At 46.4% G+C, this 18,670-nt stretch overlaps 1 protein-coding gene across 1 annotated transcript; it reads left to right on the top strand.

Annotated features, from left to right (window-relative positions):
• Nucleotides 1–16,496: 16,496 nt before the first annotated feature.
• LOC149525479 (GTPase IMAP family member 3-like) lies at nt 16,497–17,277 on the top strand. The gene is given in 2 exon segments (XM_089776028.1): nt 16,497–16,658; nt 16,660–17,277. Coding segments are annotated over 2 exon segments (780 nt in total).
• Nucleotides 17,278–18,670: the final 1,393 nt, after the last annotated feature.

Genomic DNA, 18,670 nt, shown 5'->3' with positions numbered 1-18,670 from the left:
CCAGTCCCCTCACTCACCCATTCTACTGAGACTTTGCACCCCCAGCCTGCTGCTGCACCCTCTCACCAGGGAGTAACCTAGCCCCAGAGTGGGGGGGGGTGGCTGGCATGGTGAGCGTGGGGGGAAGCCCCCTAGCAATCATAAAATCTAGCTTTTGTACTTAATAACCTTGGTTTTGATTTATCTAAACCAGTTAGCTGGGATGAAGTTTATGGGAATCATAGCTCAGAGACCAAAGGCTGTTGCACATCCCTTTACATGTTGAAGGATGGGGCAACTTTTATGAGCTTATGTGGTACAGTTCCCTGTGCAGTGCAAGATGTTAACTCCAGAGGGTGTGTGTGTCTGAGGAACCGGGAGCAGCCGTCCTATGAAGGGGCTGGTCAAAGATACTGTTTATGTCTGCCGATGGGTGTGCCCCATCTGAGATGGAAGCGATTACTGGAGCCTTTTGCCACTTGTCACAGCAACACACTGGAGCTGTGTCTAGACTGGCAAGTTTTTCCGCAAAATCAAATGATTTTGCGGAAAAGCTTGCAAGCTGTCTACATTGGCCGCTTGAATTTCTGGAAAAGCACTTACGATCTCATGTAAAATCATCAGTGCTTTTCCGGAAATACTATGCTGCTCCCGTTCAGGCAAAAGTCTTTTTCTGAAAGACTTTTGCGCAAAAGGGCCAGTGTAGACAGCATATCACTGTTTTCCGCAAAAAAGCCCCGATGGCGAAAATGGCGATCGGGGCTTTTTTTTGCAGAAAACCACGTCTAGATTGGCCACGGACACTTTTCCGCAAAAAGTGCTTTTGCGGAAAAGCATCCTGCCAATTTAGACGTGCTTTTCCAAAAATGCTTTTAACAGAAAACTTTTCCGTTAAAAGCATTTCAGAAAATCATGCCAGTGTAGACGTAGCCTGTGAGAGGGAGCCCAGACTAGCGGGGCAATGGCTGTGCAGTTACAGGTAGACCCCAAGGGAAACCCATCACCCTGTTGCCTCAGCTCAGGGAAGGCAGCACACACTCCTGGTATCTGTGTCTCCCTTGCAGAACATTCTTTCCAGTACCAGTAGATAAGCCTCCCAGGTGTATGGAGACTCACAGCCAGATTTCCACCCCCTGTATATGGCCACTCTTTGGCTCTCTGCTGGGGAAAGCTCTCAGCTGACATAAGGTGGAAGAGGTGGCTCTTGGATCATTCCCCCCCTCCCTTCGCCAGCAAGGACCTGAGGCAGGAGGTAGAGTGCTGGGGGCAGAACAGCGCCCCCGTTCTCGGCTGATGTACAATTTCCACAGGGGTAAGACCTGGATGGAGTAAATTGCAGCAGCCCCAAGGCCTTGGGCAGTTTGAGGCTTGGGACGATGTAACTGGGATCCTTCTGTGCCAAATGGATCCCAGTACAGAAATCTCAGTTTGGCACACCCTGATAAAGCAAGGAATAAGCACTTTATAGATCTGAATTGACTACTTAACACAGGCAATTAAAGAACAGGGAAAACTGGCATACTGCAAATCTGCTAATCTGAACTCTTCCTTAGCAGGCTGGGGAGAATGTTTTAGACTCTCAGTGATGAAGCAGAGAAGCTACCAGCCAGCACAGAAGAGGTTAAAAAGCCGTTGAGCCCAGCTAGCCCTGCCCCATTGTACCTGCAGCCAAGAGGTGGGATAAAAGAACAGAGCCTGATTCAACTCAGGACTGACTGGTGAAGAGAGCACTGAGGACAGAGCACTGAGCTTCCAGCAACCACAGCTTGCTGGGTCAAGGAAACTGAAGAGGAGCCCCCAGCGTGGCAGGTAACTAACTGAATGAACCCCAGAGACGCTGTGCAGCTTGCTCTCGGCAGCTTATGTCTGCTCTGCCTCCGGAAGCATGGGACTGCAGCAAGGCTCTGTCCAGAGAGGGAATCCTGCTGCATGGTAGGCTGGACTAGAGGGGCCAGCCCCAACCTGGGAGGAGTAGCATACTGGTAGGAAGTGGCCCATGGCAGTGATTTCTGACTCCCTACTGAGAAGGACATCACCTCCTGTCCAGGGGCTGACATGCTCAGGGCACTAAGCTGACCACTAGCAAAGAGGAGGGATAGCCCAGTGGTTTGAGCGTTGGCCTCCTAACGCAAGCATTGAGAGCTCAATTCTTGAGCATGCCATTTGGGGCAAAAATTTGTCAGAGATGGTGGTTGGTCATGCTGAGAAGGCAGGGGACTGGACTTGATGTCCCTTCCAGTTCTAGAACATAGGCAATCTCCATTCAAAAAGAAAAGGGGGTGTCTGGATGTCCCTGCTCATCTCCCAGCCCTAAAGAGGAAGGCAATTTGGTCACAATGGGAGCTCAGGCAATCTAGCCACTAGGCTGCCTGGCCACACAAGTCCAGTTGTGTTCTTGTTAATAAATGTTCCCTTAAGAGGAGGCAAGAGAATGAAGCAGATTTTGTGATGTCTCCTGAGCAACCATGAAGTCAGGCTCTAATGAGGAAGTGGGAACTCATTTTTATCAGTGCTGTACAGAAAGAAAGACAGTTGCCACAGTGTTTAAATGCAGGTTACCACAGAGAACACAGGGCCTTGCTTAGGGATCTGGCTGTGTATGTGTTGAATGCCTATTCACTGCAGCTCTTATTTAATGGCAGCGCTGTATTGTACATGAAAGTCACCTTTCCTCTTCTGAAAACTTCACTGCAGGTGTCCGAATGCAGAATTTACGGGTTGCAGATCGCTCCGCCTTTTGCACTGTGCTTTGTATGTGCTGCTGTTTTGTCAGAAACACTAGGGCTACGTCTAGACTGGCATGATTTTTCGGAAATGCTTTTTACAGAAAAGTTTTCCGTTAAAAGCATTTTCGGAAAAGAGCGTCTAGATTGGCACGGACGCTTTTCCACAAAAGCACTTTTTGCATAAAAGTGTCCATGGCCAATCTAGACGCGCTTTTCCACAAAAAAGCCCCGATCACCATTTTCGTGATCGGGGCTTTTTTGCAGAAAAGAAATCTCTGCTGTCTATACTGGCCCTTTTGCACAAAAGTCTTTTGGAAAGACTTTTGCCCAATCGGGAGCAGCATAGTTTTTTCCGCAAAAGCACTGACAATCTTACATGAGATCGTTAGTGCTTTTCCGGAAATTCAAGCGGCCAGTGTAGACAGTTGGCAAGTTTTTCCGCAAAAGCAGATGATTTTGCGGAAAAACTTGCCTGTCTAGACACAGCCTGGGAGTTGACTTGGCTTTCTCTGGAAAAGATACTTCAGTAATACAGGTTGCAACTCTCTAAACCGATTCTCTGGTCTGGAAACATGCATGGTCTGGCATGGATGTTGCAGGACTAGAGAGTCCCGGTGGATCCCAGCCACAGGGATCCCTGTGGGGCTGGCTGAGCAGTACGCTGCCTGTAGCGAGCTGCCAGTGGCGCTGCCCAGAGGGGATGGGAGACACAGGCTATGTCTACACTGCAGGTATTTGTCAGCAGAGAGTATGCTAATGAAACGATCATTAACATTTGTCACACTGTCATTTGCATATATCTGCCGATGTTTTTTGCAGAAGCAGTTTTTGTGTAAAAACAAGCAATGTAGATGGGTTCATTTGATGCAAAAAAAACCTTTTGCGCAAGAGTCTGTATACCTCATAGTGGAGTTGGCAGTATTGTGGGAAGTCAGGTCCTGAGGGTATCAGATTAGAGAGAGTCAACCTGTATCTGCAAAATTGGTGACAAGGTATCTTGCTCACCTAAGGGGATTCTCTCTCTGGGCCTGTTAAAATGCATCCTAGAACACTCAAGGAATCTGAGCCTCTAGCTATCATCTTTGGAAAATCATGGGAGACAGGACAGAGTCTAGAAGATTAGAAAAGGGCAAATCTAGTGCCCATCTATGGAAAGGGAAATAAGAACAACCCAGGAAACTACAGACCAGTTAGTTTAACTTCTGTGCCAGGGAAGATAATGGAGCAAGTAATTAAGGAAATCATCTGCACACACTTGGAAGGTAGCAAGGTGATAGGGAACAGCCAGCATGGATTTGTAAAGAACAAATGATGTCAAACCAATCTGACAGCTTTCTTTGATAGGATAACGAGTCTTGTGGATAAGGGAGAAGCGGTGGATGTCATATACCTAGACTTTAGTAAGGCATTTGATACGGTCTTGCATGATATTCTTATCAATAAACTAGGTAAATACAACTTAGATGGGGCTACTATAAGGTGGGTGCATAACCGGCAGGAAAACCATACTCAGAGAGTAGTTATTAATGGTTCACAATGCTGCTGAAAGGCCAAACAAATGGGGTTCTGCAGGGGTCTGTTTTGGGACCTGTTGTGTTCAATATCTTCATCTATGATTTAGATATTGGCATAGAGAGTATGCTTACTAAGTTTGCAGATGATACTAAGCTGGGAGAGGTTGCAAGTGCTTTAGAGGAAAGCGTCATAATTCAAACTGGACAAATTGGAGACATGGTCTGAAGTAAACAGGATGAGGTTTAATAAAGAGAAATGCAAAGTGCTCCACTTAGGAAGGAACAATCAGTTCCATACATACAAGATGGGAAGCGACTGTCTAGGAAGGAGCATGGCGGAAAGGGATCTAGGGGTTATAGTGGACCACAAGTTGAATATGAGTCAGCAGTGTGATGCTGTTGCAAAGAAAGCAAATATGATTCTGGGATGCATTAACAGGTGGAATAACAAGTAGTTCGAAATAGGGCTTTATTTCAAATGCCCGTTTCAGTGCCATGTGTAGACGCGGGCAGTTATTCTGGGCTTGTCAATTTTAAAAAATGGCGCCCAGCTGGGAAGATGCAAATCAAGCACAGGATATTTAAATCCTGCGCTTGAGTTACAATTTCGAATGCCTATATTTGCAGCCCTATTTCGAATTAGGCTGCAAGTGTAGACATACCCTAAGAGGGAACATGATAGCAGCTTTCAAGTATCTATAAGGGTGTTACTAGCAGGAGGAGGAGAAATTATTCTCCTTGGCCTCTGAGGACAGGACACCAAGCAATGGGCTTAAACTGCAGCAAGAGAGGTTTTGGTTGGACACTAGGAAAAAGTTCCTAACGGTCAGGGTGGTTAAGCACCAGAATAAATTGCCAAGGATGGTGGCGGAGTCTCCATCGCTGGAGATATTTAAGAGGAGGTTGGACAGACACCTGTCAGGTATGATCTAGACAGTGCTTGGTCCTGCTGTTAGGGAAGGGAACTGGACTTGAAGATCTTTCAAGGTCCTTTCCAGTTCTAGCGTTCTATGATTCTATGATTTGCCTCTCACATGCTAATCCATATGGGTATGTCTGCACTACACCGTTAATTCGAGTTAACTTTATTCAAAATAATGAATTTGAATTAAGCTAATTTGAAATAACTCATCTAGACACAAAACTATTTTGAAATAGAGTTTTCCTATTTCCTACTTCAAAATAGCGCATCCACACTGAGTGGACCATGAACCGAAGTTAAGGCTGGCTGGGACCAGTGCCGGCAGGACATCAGGTTAGGACTTAGTGTGTGGGGCTACTGCCTGAGGCTAACTGAGCTCCATGCTTAAAGGGACCCTACCCCCACCCCGGACAGACAGTTCTTAGGTTTCCCCGCTTGCTTGTCTACCTCGATGAGGGACAGCAAAGCAGTCCTGTCTTGGAGTGCCCTGAGTGCCCAAACTCAGGGCACCACAGCACTCAGCCACATGGAGCCAGAGCTGCCCCGGGCATGCCAGTGCATCTCGTGGGGTCGTTGCCATTAGCTCGGCCGCACTTACTGCAGGCTGCCATCCAGGGAGCCCATTGGGGGGCTGTCAGGATCCAGGAGGCCCTGAGGGAGAGCGTCCACCCCAAGGAGCTCTCAGAGCCTCCCCGGTCCTCCCCACTGGGGGCTCATGCCCCATTCCTCCCTCCCGTCCTTCCGCTTTCACATCCCTAGCCCCCCTTCCTGATGTCAAACAAAAGACACATTTTTTTCATAAACACGAACTGTCTTTATTTCACAAAACTGAGGAGGGAACATGAAACTCTAGGGAGTCTGGGGAAAGGAGGTGGGAGAGGGCAGGAGAGAGGATGGGAGAGGGGAACGGGAGACATGGGAGGAGGGAGCTGGAAGGGGGAAGCAAGGGGAGGAAGGGGGAGAGGAAGCTCACCGCTCAGGGGTGAGGGTCTCGTTGGGCCACATGTCTTCCAGCATGGCGGGTGCGGGGGTCTTGGCATCCCCTGGGGGACAGGGAGGAGGGTGCAGAGGTTGAGGTGGGGGGGTGGAGATTGAGGTGGAGGTTGAGGAGGGAGAGGTGGGAGGGGGGGCAGGAGTGGGAAGAGGAGCAGTAGCTGGGGGGTAGCAGGCACTAGGGCAGCACGGGGCAGCATGCTCTGCACCAGGGCCTGCAGTTGTGAGCACATAGCACGGTCCTGGGCAAACTGCTCCCGGCAGAGCTGCAGGTCCTCGTGCACCCAGGCCTGGATGATGCGGTGCAGGGCTCGCAGGGCCCTCAGGTGCTGGTCCCGGTACCCCTGCTGCATGCTGGTGGTCTGGAGCATCCCTCGGGTGCAGGAGGAGGTCCCAGGCGGGGTGGTGCATCCTGCATGTGCAGCTGGTGCGGCTGTGGAGAAAGAAGGGGAGTGACCAGTCCTCCTTGGGGATGCATGGATGATGCCCAGCGCCCCCTGCGAGGTGGGGTGACCGTGCCCTGCACCGTCAGAGCCGACAGGCTTGCACAGAGGCCATGATAGGGAGTGGGAGCTGCCCCAAGACCGCACCCATGCCCCTGTACCGTGTATAGTGCAGCTGAGGTGGGGGGGAGATGTCCCCTGCCTCTGTGTAGAGGGGGCGTGTGAAGGGAAAGTGTCCTGCTGGATCATGCCCCGAGGTCGGGAGCGTGTCAGGTCTCTTCACACACACGTGTGGCTATCGGGCCATGGCCCCTGTGTGGCATGCAGCTGGAGCCACCTGCCCAAGGGTGGCACGGCACGTGCTCACACATGCACAGGTGACTGTGTGATCTATGGGAAGTATGGCCCATGCTTGCGGTCACTGGTCTCCTTTCCTGCCCCCCCCCCCCCCCGGGAGGGGACAGTGATGGCACTTATCTGGTGTGGCCTACCCTGATGACCCGGCTGAGTCTGGTGCCGGGACAGCTTGGGGGTCCTGCTGGCATGGCACCCTCCCTGCTGGCCAATCTGCCGTGCCTGGGTCCAGGCCCTCTGGTCCCAGCTCGCTGCCCCCCAAAGTGGCGCGGACCATCCCGCCCCCCAGGATGCGGTCGAGGGCAGGGAAGTAGAGGCAGGTAGCAGCCCCTGCTGCGGTGCCGCCCCTGGTGGCCCTGGTGAACCCCTATCGCAATTCTTTAATTTTCAGGTGCACTTGCTCCTGGGTGCACCTGTGACCTTTCTGGGCCATGGTGGCTGCTATGCGGCCATAGATGGGTGTGTTCCTCCTCCTGGTGTAGAGATCATGGACATTGGGTGTCTTCCCCAAAACCTCTATGTGGTCCATGAACTCCGCACTAGTCTAGGTGGGTGCATGCCATCTATGACTTCTGTCTGGCTCCTGGGTGCTGGGGGCTGGGTGGGGGATGACTGGCTGGAACTGGCTGCCTGGCTCATTATGGGGCCACTGGGCCAGGGGGAGAGATTGCTGGCAGGTCTGGATCTGGCACGTGCCATCTGGCCAGAGTCTACCTCTTTAAGGGTTCCGGGGCTGAGGGAGAGGAGAGGAGTTTTCCTGGTTTGGCCTAGGGTAGCCACCAGGGGAAACAGGGAAGGGCTGGAGGCCAGCTAATTCGAATTAAGTGTCTACACAACACTTATTTCAAATTAGCTCTTTCGAATTTGGCGTTATTCCTTGTAGAATGAGGTTTACCAAATTTGAATTAAGTGCTCCGATATTTTGAATTAAACTCGAAATAGCAATTTGCATGTATAGACGCTATTGAAGTTAATGCTTCCTATATAGGGGGATTGGGCATATTTTGGCCTCGCAATTCTTTACCACATTGTTTTGTTTGTGTGTTGTATCCCACACGCCACTCTTAATCTGCTTCTCTTTATACTGTAAGTCCTTTTCTGCAGGGATTGTGTGTGTGTGTGCTTGTGAGAGTGCTGCTCAGAATGATTGGCTCCCAACTGGAGCCTTTGAATGTGAGTAAAACAATGCATATGGAGATATAATTATTGTACATTTTCAAGCATAAATGTGCTCATTAAAGAGAAACATCAGAGCCCATGTTTGCTGACTGACCCCTTTGCCAGAGGCACTCTTGTTGGAGCATCAAAAATGTTCATGCACTTACGTGTGTAGATCTCTGATTAATTCAGTTGAGTTTTGTTTCTCACACACGTCTTCCTGAGTACAGTCTTATATTTAGGGTATGTCAACACTACCACCCTAGTTTGAACTAGGATGGTTAATGTAGGCAACCGAAGTTGCAAATGAAGCCTGGGATTTGAATTTCCCGGGCTTCATTTGCATCTTGCCGGGCGCCGCCATTTTTAAATCCCCGCTAGTTCGGACTCCGTGCCCACGGCTACACGCGGCACGAAGTAGGTAGTTTGGATTAGGCTTCCTATTCTGACCTACCGGTAAACCTCGTTCCACAAGGAGCAATGGTAGTTCGGAATAGGAAGCCTAATCCGAACTACCTACTTTGTGCCGCATGTAGCCACAGGCACGGAGTCCAAACTAGCAGGGATTTAAAAATGGCAGCGCCCGGCAAGATGCAAATGAAGCCCGGGAAATTCAAATCCCAGGCTTCATTTGCAACTTTGGTTGCCTACATTAACCATCCTAGTTCGAACTAGGGTGGTAGTGTAGACATACCCTTAGTCCCTTAGACTGGCATATATGTGAAAAATTGCTGAATGCTGTTCATATAACTCCTCGTGCTCTCTTTCTTTGGGGCTGTTGTTCTGTCCTTGAAGACAGGGAACATGGGTTGCAAGCTGGGTGTTTTCACATGTTATGTGCAAACCCACCTCTTGTAAAACCCAAACTTCTGCATTCAGCAAAATATATTTTCCGGTCCTCGAAATCTCTTTGTCTATGTCTAGACTACAGGTTTTTTGTGCAAGAAGTTTTTTGCAGAAGAGATATTCCACAAAAATGTCTTATGCTAGAGCATCTCCACACTGTAAAAGTGCATCAGAAAACCAGTGTGCTTTTGCACAAGAGAGCATCCAGACTGCATGGACACTCTCTCGAAAGAAAGCTCTGATTTCTATTGACAGAATTGCCACCTGGCTGCCTGTGTTTTTTCGATTGCCATCACTGTTGTACATGTGTGCTTTATTTCAAGCCTGAATTTGTCTTGCTGCAACTTCCAGACACCAGATATTGTTATACCTTTGTCTGCTAGATTAAGAATCCCACTTTGAATTAATGTTCCCCACGTAAGTACGTACCTAGTGTGATCAAGTTACCCCTTCACTTTCTCTCTGTTAAGCTAAGCAGGCACTCCTTTAGTGTCTCACTCCAAGGCATCTTTTCCACTCCCTTCATCATTCCTATGGCTCTTCTCAGAACCCTCTCCAATCAACATCGTTCTTCTAATGTGGACACCAGAACTGGTCCCAGTATTCTAACAGCAGTCACTCCTGTGCCAATACAGAGGTAGCATAACTCTCTGCTTCTGTTTGAAACTTCCCTATTTCTGTTTCCTAGGACCACATTCTAGGACGTCATGTTCAGTGGTCTATTTGCCATGACCCCCATGTCCGTCTCAGTAACTGTTTCCTACAATTTAGTTTCCGAAACTGAAAATATGGCCTGCGTGCTTTGATCCAAAGTGTATACATTGAAATTTCCCTATATTTAAACCAAGGCTTAACTAGTTCCAGTGCTTGCCACACCATAACTCTTTCAGGTCTGTAGTTATGATATGTTCTATGCACTGTGCATGTGAGGTGACACTAGAGGTGGCAGAGTTTCACACTCTGCAAAATGGTGTCTGCCACATAGTGCATACTGCTTGATCTATGACACCACTTCCTTTGCAAATCAAGCATTGATTGAAAGATATACAGTTTCCTTTTGCCCATCTAACCAAGCAATCCTGAACACTGTTTGACTTTTCTTCCTCTGTATCTACCATTCCCTGTTTTTATCCTAAGCAAACTTGATCAGTGATTTTGTTTTCTTCTAGGTCATCGATAAATATATTAAATGGCAACACCAAGAGCCAATCTCCATGGGACTCCACTGCAAACACTCCTACCCAGTGATCATTTGCAATTTATATTCATATTTGGTCTAGTCTCTTAGCTGGTTTTTAATCCAACAACTGTCTGCCATGTACATTCTTTCATCATTCTACTTTCTTAAACAAAGTGTTGTGTGGTAGGAAGTCAAACACCTTGAAGAAAGATAAGTATAGAACATCAAAATTATGATCTTTATCAAACAAACCTGCAATTTCATCAATAAATATGTCATGTTAGCTTAAAAGGATCTGTTTTCCATTAATTCAGGTTAATTGCAATTAAGTATTTTACTCTCCTTTAATTTTCTTATTAAGTTCAATATCTACATCATCATTATCTTCCTTGGGATCAATGTCAGGCTGGCAAGTAGTTAATTACAAGGGTCAGCCAATTCATTCTCTCCAAATACTGACACAAAATTAGTTTTCTTTCAAATCCTCTGGAAGTTCCACAGCATTCCAAGAGTTACTAAAATCACCGTTAATGGACCCAGGCTAAGTTCCTTGTAAGCTGTGTGGCTGCATGATTGTGCAGCTGTTTTCTGAGTTCCACTCAGAGAATCAAAGCTCCCACCCAGGCAGGGAGCTCAGCTGATTGGCAGGAGGAGGGGTATCATCACACTAAGCAAGTAGATAAGCACAGCAAGCTGTGTGCTTGAAACAGAGCAGCTTCCAGAGCAAAAGAAGTAAAGGGAGTTTGATTGGGGTGTCCCTGACTCACTTGGTGCAGTCCAACCCCAACTAAACCATCACAGCCAGGGCTTTGTCAAGCCAAGACTTAAAAATCTCTAGGGATGGAGATTCCACCACCTCTCTAGGGACCCCATCCCAGTGCTTCCCCACCCTCCTAAGGAAATAGTTTTTCCTAATATCCAACCTAGATATCCCACACTGAAACTTGAGACCATTGCTCCTCATTCTGCAATCTGCCCCCACTGAGAACAGCCTCTCTGGAACCTCCCTTCAGGAAGTTGAAGGCTGCTCTCAAATTCCCCCTCACTCTTCTCTTCTGCAGACTAAACAAACCCAAATCACTCAGTGTATGTCTACACTGCCACCCTAGTTCGAACTAGGATGGCTAATGTAGGCATTTGAACTTGCAAATGAAGCCCGGGATTTAAATATCCTGGGCTTCATTTGCATGTTCTCGGGCGCCGCCATTTTAAAATGCCCTGTAGTTCGAACTCCCTGCCCGCCGCTACACGCGGCATGGGCTAGGTAGTTCGAATTAAAACTCTTCCTGCACTACCCCTTGAACCTGACAATCTAGCAAGCTTTCTGTCCACCTTACAGTCCATTTATCCAGTCCAGACTCCCTTAACTTGATGGCAAGAATATTGTGGGAGACCGTATCAAAAGTTTTGCTAAATCAAGGTGTTTCACACCCACTGATTTCCCCCTGTCCACAGAGCCAGTTACCTCAAGAATTTGCTCTTGGTGAATCCATTTTGAGTATTCCTGATCACTTTCTCCTCCTGCAGCTGCTTAAAAATGGATTTCTTGAGGATCCCCTCCATGATTTTTCCAGGGACTTAGGTAAGGCTGACTGGTCTGTAGTTCCCTGGATTGTCCTTCTTCCCTTTTCTAAAGATGGGCACTACATTTGCGCCTTTCCAGTCATCCAGGATCTTTCCCGATCCCCACAAGTTTTCAAAGATAATGGCCAAAGGCTCCACAATGACATCTGTCAGTTCCCTCAGCGCCCTTGGATGCATTAAAACTAGACCCATGAATTTCTGTACGTCTAGCTTTTCATAATAGTTTTTAACCTGTCCTTTCTCCACTGAGGGTTGCCCAAATCCTTACAATATTGCGTTGACTAGTGCAGTAGTGTGGGAGCTGCCTTTGTCTGTGATGACAGAGGCAAAAAAGCATTGAGTACTTCAGCTTTTCCCACATCATCTGTCCTTAGTGGTATGTCTAAACTGAAAGCTTCTTCTGGAATAAACTTTTCCGGGAGAGATCTCCCGGAAAAGATTATTTCAAAATAGAGAGTCTACACACAAAAAGAGAAATGAAATAGTAATGTGTTTTTGTGAAAGATAGCATACACACTGATTGGATGCTATTTCTCATTTAAGGCCACCCAGAACCAGTTCAGGCAGGGCATTAGGTCAGCAGTTGCTTCCAGGTGCTGCTCTCTAAGGCTAGCTGAGACATGAGCTTAAAGGGACCCCCTGAACAGCTGTTTCTCAGGTTCTTCTGCTTGCTTGCCTACCTCTCTGAGGGACAGCAAAGCATTTCCCCTGTATGCTCTGCTTGCCCAGTCTTTGGACACCACAGCACACTCCTAGTCATGGAATCGGAGCTGCCTCTGGGCATGTGATGGTGTCAGCTGACGGGCAGGGCAGTGTATGTGTGTATGTTTCCGAGAAAAGGTTTAACGTCCATGCCTTTACTGCTAGGACCTGGGTCCCATCGCAGAGGGTGGCCAGCAGGCCAACAGACGCCCCGTTATATAGGAAGAGCTTATTACACCTTAGATTTTAGCTGCTAGAACACAGGGGTTCCTTCGCAGAGGGCAGCCTTGGGGAAAGGCTGAAAGGTGCCCCAGTGGATTGTGCCACCTGGGTGTGACACAAATCCAAATGCCCAAGCTCTCCCTATGTCTGTCCCTTTATGACCGGCTGAAGTTCTTTTAAATTGTGCTTGGTTCTGTTACAGCAACTGAAGGAGTCAGGTTAAAGCTTAAACAGTTACAGGTTTATTTGAGGAAGCTTATAAATCATATGGTTGCAATGGCTATTGCTCTATTTCTTAACTGCTAGCAAAATATAGATCTTAAAAATGGTTACAAAGAAGATAAAGATAGAAAAATAGAAATAATGGTACCAAGTAACAGCTTACTCTTTCTATGTGTACACTTAAGACAGAGGACCACATCCAGGTATAATTTTTACCCCCTTCTGTGCCTCTCGACTCCAGCATGTCAGGCCAGGGCCGGTCCCTCAATTCCTAGGAAAAACGAAAATATGAGGTGGGCGTCCCCATAGAACCTCGGGAGGTCAAACACCTAACCCGACCAGCAGGTAGAGGGTAGAATGACACTCAAAGTGAGTGTGTGCTGGGCCCATCTTTTATACTCATGGGGTCACGTATTTCTCTTTCTTATCTGTCATGCCAAATGGGGCTGGTCTGTCTTTTGTGAGACCAGTTCTTACAAGGGAGTTGTGAACTTAATTTACACTTGTAAGAGAGATAACTAAATTGGAATTACTGGGGATTCTTTTCTCAGTGGGAAATTCCTCTTTCAGGGACTGTGTGTGTGTTCGAATCAACATAGGTGCCAGCCGGTGACAGTCTCGCATATCCTGATCTCTCCTCATATCTATGTTTCAGCTTCTCAGGATCAGATGAGCCAGCATAGACTATGCTGATTTTATTGCTCCTTCTCTGTCCTGTATGCTTCAGGAAGGTAAATAAGATGGATGATATGGGGGTTAGTCTGTCTGGCTACGGATGGCCCCAGAGTGTGAACTGTGCTCCCTCGCCCTGCATATGCCTGCCAGAGCTCTTTCACCTTGCTTCAGACCTGCTCCAGAGTCCTGGCATGGCCTTTTGTTACAAGGCTCTCGGCCATCCAGCCATACATATCCACATTCCTGCATCTGGTTTCCTGCTTCCTTCCGCAAGCCCTATCCCCTGTGTCTGCAGCTTTAAGAGCTTTCGGGGAACAGGAACTATAGAGTTGTGATGAGTGTGGAGTAACCAGCAGTGTACCTGTGTTATTTTCTGGAGACCTCTTTTTTCGACAAAACTCTCTTTTCTGCATCCTCATTCCTTGTTGAATGAGGGTTACCTTCATTGGGAAAATGCCTCCATTATTTCAACTTCTGCTGAAATAATGCAATTGCAGGGTAGACGCTAGTATCATTTTTCTGGAATAATGGTTATCATTCCAGAAAAACAGTTCAGTGCAGATGCATCCTAGCTTACGTCCCTGTCATTAATAGGAGATGCAAAGGAAAGTCTAACTTACCTGGAGCGTGAGGAAAGGGTTACACCAACTTTGAGCAGCATTTGAGGGAGGAGGCTTTGGGCATGCAGCCATTGAAATTCAAATGAGAGAGTTTTTTTTCCTTTGTTTTGTGGAAGTAGCAGCTTTTCCCAGGTATGGAGCAGGAGATATGGACTCTCTCAGAAACAGACTCCTTGAATTCATTAAAATGTGTAAACAGGGAAAAGTTTAGACAGTCCATCAAGTTTTATTGTTTTCTTTATTAAAGGGTGTGGAAATCGTGTCTGCGCTAGTTAATTGTTTTTCTCTTTTGTAACTAAGAATCCCTGGATCTATTTCAATTTGTGGCTTTTAACATACTGTCATCTACTATGTTTGCAACAGTGGCTTCATTTTAATAATAAAAGTATTTTATTTTTGTTTTGATTAACCAGTATTGATTGATTTTTGTGTCTTTAAAGCTATGTGCTGAAGTGAAACCACATTACCCAGGAGATTATCTCTGTTTTCCCAATGCCAAGCAAAACGGAGGTTGGAGCAGGGGGAGAACTTTGCCTCAGGAAGGGTTTCAAGTCCTTTTCTCTTTTTTGGATCTCAGGGAAACTGAGACCTGACCAGTTTACCTCTGGGAGTTACAGAGGCAGGTTCTTACAGAGTTTATTATGCTGGCAGGCCCCCTTTATTTACACTCAAAGTCCAGGTTGGGGAATTGAGCCGTGACACTCCCTTATCCAGGAGAGGCCCCACACCCTCCCTGATCACCCTCTTGTTGCTAACATGCCTGTAGAAACCTTTCTTGTTACTCTTCACATCCCTTGCTAGACACAATCCCAATTGCGTTTTCACCTTCCTAATTACTCCCCTGCATTCTCGAGCAGTATGTTTATTCTCCCTGGTCATCTCTCCAAGTTTCCATTTCTTGTAAGCTTCCTTTTTGTGTTGAACCTCACCAGTGATTTCCCTTATAAGTCACATTGGTCACCTGCCATATTTGCTTTTCTTACTGAGCATCAGGATGATTTTTTCCTGTGCCTTCAATAAGGCTTCTTTAAAATACTGCCAGCTCTCCTGGACTCCTTTTCCCCTTCATGTTAGCATCCCAGGCAATCCTGCCCATCAGTTCTCTAAGATTATGGCTACACTACGAGTTTTGTCCCAACAGGCAATGCAAATGAAGCATGGATTAGCATTTTCTCACACTTCATTTGCATACTCTCTTTCATTCCATTTTTGTGCTAGGGGTTTTTGCACAAAAACAGGCAGTGTGCCCATGGCATTTTTGCATAAAAAAACCTTTTCCCACAAGATACTTATGCCTTTCCAGGACAGGTGGAAGATTTCTGACACTTAAGAGTCAAAAGTAGAAAATACTAGGAATGGTGCTAGTTGTTTTGTAGGATGAGACCTTATTTGCAAGCTCTTTGTAACATGGATCTGTCTACAAACTCTGAAGTCATGTGTTGCTCTAGGGTTTCTACTTTTTAAGTTTTGTTAGTCTCTACGGTGATGAAGGACCATTTTTTGTTTGAGATTTTGAAGAAAACCAAAAAGCAGACCAACTCTGTGTAAAACTGACTGAGGGGGCTGTAACATGCTTACACCCTCATCTTCTACTTGATCAAAAGTGGCAGATTGATTTACAGTTTGCAGCTGCTAGAGCAGTCTGATCTATGCATGAAATTAGAAATATTGGGAAAGAGATTTTCTTTGTTGGAGGTAGTTCCTACATAAGACCAATTACAAGACACATGTCATTACCATTCCCCAATAACTGCACCCGTACCACAGCCACTATGGTAATGTGTGTGGTTGCAGGTATATTTAGAACAGGTGTCAAAACCCTGAAGCTTGCAGGACTCTCTTTCATTTTACAGGAAAATATTAGCTGTAAAAAATATAGAAGTTAGCCCAGAAATGGCCTTGTGTAATCTTCTTGCCATCAAAGATTGCATGGTCTCCTCTCAGATTCCTCCCCTCCATTTTGCTCTGAAATTTTTGTAATAAAATTTGTTATTTACAAGAGAAGTGAGTCTTGAAGAGAGACGTTGATGTGGCCACAGTAGTGATTTTGCATATAAGCTCAGCAACAACAAATCATGTACTGGGGGCTAAATGGAGGAAGGCATAGAGTTGATTGGATAAGGAGGATATGGAGTTCAGTTTTGGTCACGTTCAGCTTAACATAGCAAGACATCCCAGAGGACAGAATAGCTAAGAACTGGGACTGGATGGAAGTTATTTACTTCATGTGACTCAGCTGCAGTATATGTAATTCTAATGCAGGCTAATTAGCAATTGTATAAAAAGGTACAAGTCCTACTCATGTATTGTTACCTATGCAATGATTCTCTTACTGTCCCACCTGTTGCCATCAGCCATGGATAACCACAGATCGGAGCTCAGAATCATCCTCGTTGGCAAAACCGGAGCTGGGAAAAGTGCCACGGGAAACACCATCCTTGGTGGACGAATGTTTGAGTCCAGACTCGAAGCAAAGCCAGTGACTCTGACTTGTGAAAAGGGGCAAAGGAGCTGGAATGGGGGGGAAGATTGTGGTTATTGATACACCTCCCATTTTTGACCAAAAGGCTTGTGCCACAACAACTCATGGAGAGATTGCTCATTGTTTCAGGCTCTCCGCCCCAGGCCCCCACGCGCTGGTGCTGGTGACCTAGCTGGGCCGTTACACTGCAGAAGACAAGAAAGCAGTGAGGAGACTCCGTGAGATCTTTGGACATGGAGCCATGAGGTACACAATTGTCCTATTCACCCGGAAAGAAGATTTAGGAGCTGAGGGCTCCCTCCATGACTACGTGAAATACTCAGATAACAAAGATCTTAAGAGGCTGATTCAGGAGTGTGGGAACCGCTACTGCGCTTTCAACAACAGAGCAACTGGAGAAGAGCAGACGGAGCAGGTTTCGGAGCTGGTGAGAATGATCCAGAGAACGGTGCTGGAGAACGGGGGCAGGTGTTACACCAATGATATCTATTTGGAACCAGCTGTCGAAGTTGTGAGTGATCTTACTGCAAGGAATACAATAGCTAGGAAATCTGTCCGTAAAAATAAGAAAGTTATTCTGTTCTTGGTGTTTGCTGTAATTGTAGTTGTTGTTGTTGTATTTCTCTCAGTTTTCCTCAGGCCCAAAAGCCATTAATAAGTTCTCATTACAGTGTAATGCTACTGCTTCCCAACCTCCCTCTTTCAGATGTGCTGGCACACTCACTCTTGCGCTAATAAAGCATATTCATATACTGTGTATAAAACTAGTAACTTTTGTTCTGTATTAAAATACATATTCTGTAATTTAAATATGCTGAGCCAGTTTCCACACTTCATTACTCAGATTTAGAATGGTTTCACTCACTTAACTTAAGTGCAGTAGTATGGACTTACAGTCATATAACAGCTTGCAACATGGATTTGTAATGGAATGTCTCCATTACCTTCAGTGGAATACTCTTCATTTCAAGAGCCTTGGAGACTTCCAAACTTCAGAGGAGATTTCCCCTCCCAAGGCCTGGCCCCTGGCCAAGACATAATCCAGAGATTGTTGGAGAATCTGTGACCTCCAGAGTAGGGGCCAAAGAAGCCACCTGTCCTGGCCAAAGGAAGGCAGCTTGGGTGAAAGTGATCATGAAATAATAGAGTTCACAATTCTAAGGAAGGGTAGAAAGGAGAACAGCAAAACAGAGACAATGAATTTCAGGAAGGCAGATTTTGGTAAGCTCAGGGAGCTGATAGGTAAGGTCCCATGGGAATCTAGACTGAGGGGAAAAACAACTGAGGAGAGCTGGCAGACTTTCAAAGGGACATTGTTAAGGGCCCAAAAGCAAGCTATTCTGCTGCGTTGGAAAGATAGAAAATATGGCAAAAGACCGCCTTGGCTTAACCACGAGATCTTGCATGATCTAAAAATTAAAAAAGAGTCATATAAGAAATGAAAAGTAGGACAAATTACAAAGGATGAATATAGGCAAACAACACAGGAATGCAGGGGCAAGATTAGAAAGGCAAAGGCACAGAATGAGTTCAAACTAGCTACGGGAATAAAGGGAAACAAGAAGACTTTTTATAAATACATTAGAAGCAAGAGGAAGACCAAGGACAGGGTAGGCCCACTGGTCAGTGAGGAGGGAGAAACAGTAACAGGAAACTTGGAAATGGCAGAGATGCTCAATGACTTCTTTGTTTCGGTCTTCACCGAGAAGTCTGAAGGAATGCCTAACATAGGGAATGCTAGTGGGAAGGGGGTAGTTTTAGAAGGTAAAATAAAAAAAGAACAAGTTAAAAATCACCTAGAAAAGTTAGATGCCTGCAAGTCACCAGGGCCTGATGAAATGCATCCTAGAATACTCAAGGAGCTGATAGAGGAGGTATCTGAGCCTCTAGCTATCATCTTTGGAAAATCATGGGAGAAAGGAGAGATTCCAGAGGAAAAGGGCAAATCTAGTGCCCATCTATAAAAAGGGAAATAAGAACAACCCAGGAAATTACAGACCAGTTAGTTTAACTTCTGTGCCAGAGAAGATAATCGAGCAAGTAATTAA

Source organism: Pelodiscus sinensis, chromosome 2, assembly GCF_052426305.1.
Source record: "Pelodiscus sinensis isolate ZL-2025 chromosome 2, ASM5242630v1, whole genome shotgun sequence".
Classification (NCBI taxonomy): Eukaryota; Metazoa; Chordata; order Testudines; family Trionychidae; genus Pelodiscus; species Pelodiscus sinensis.
This window is presented reverse-complemented; position numbering and strand designations above follow the sequence as displayed.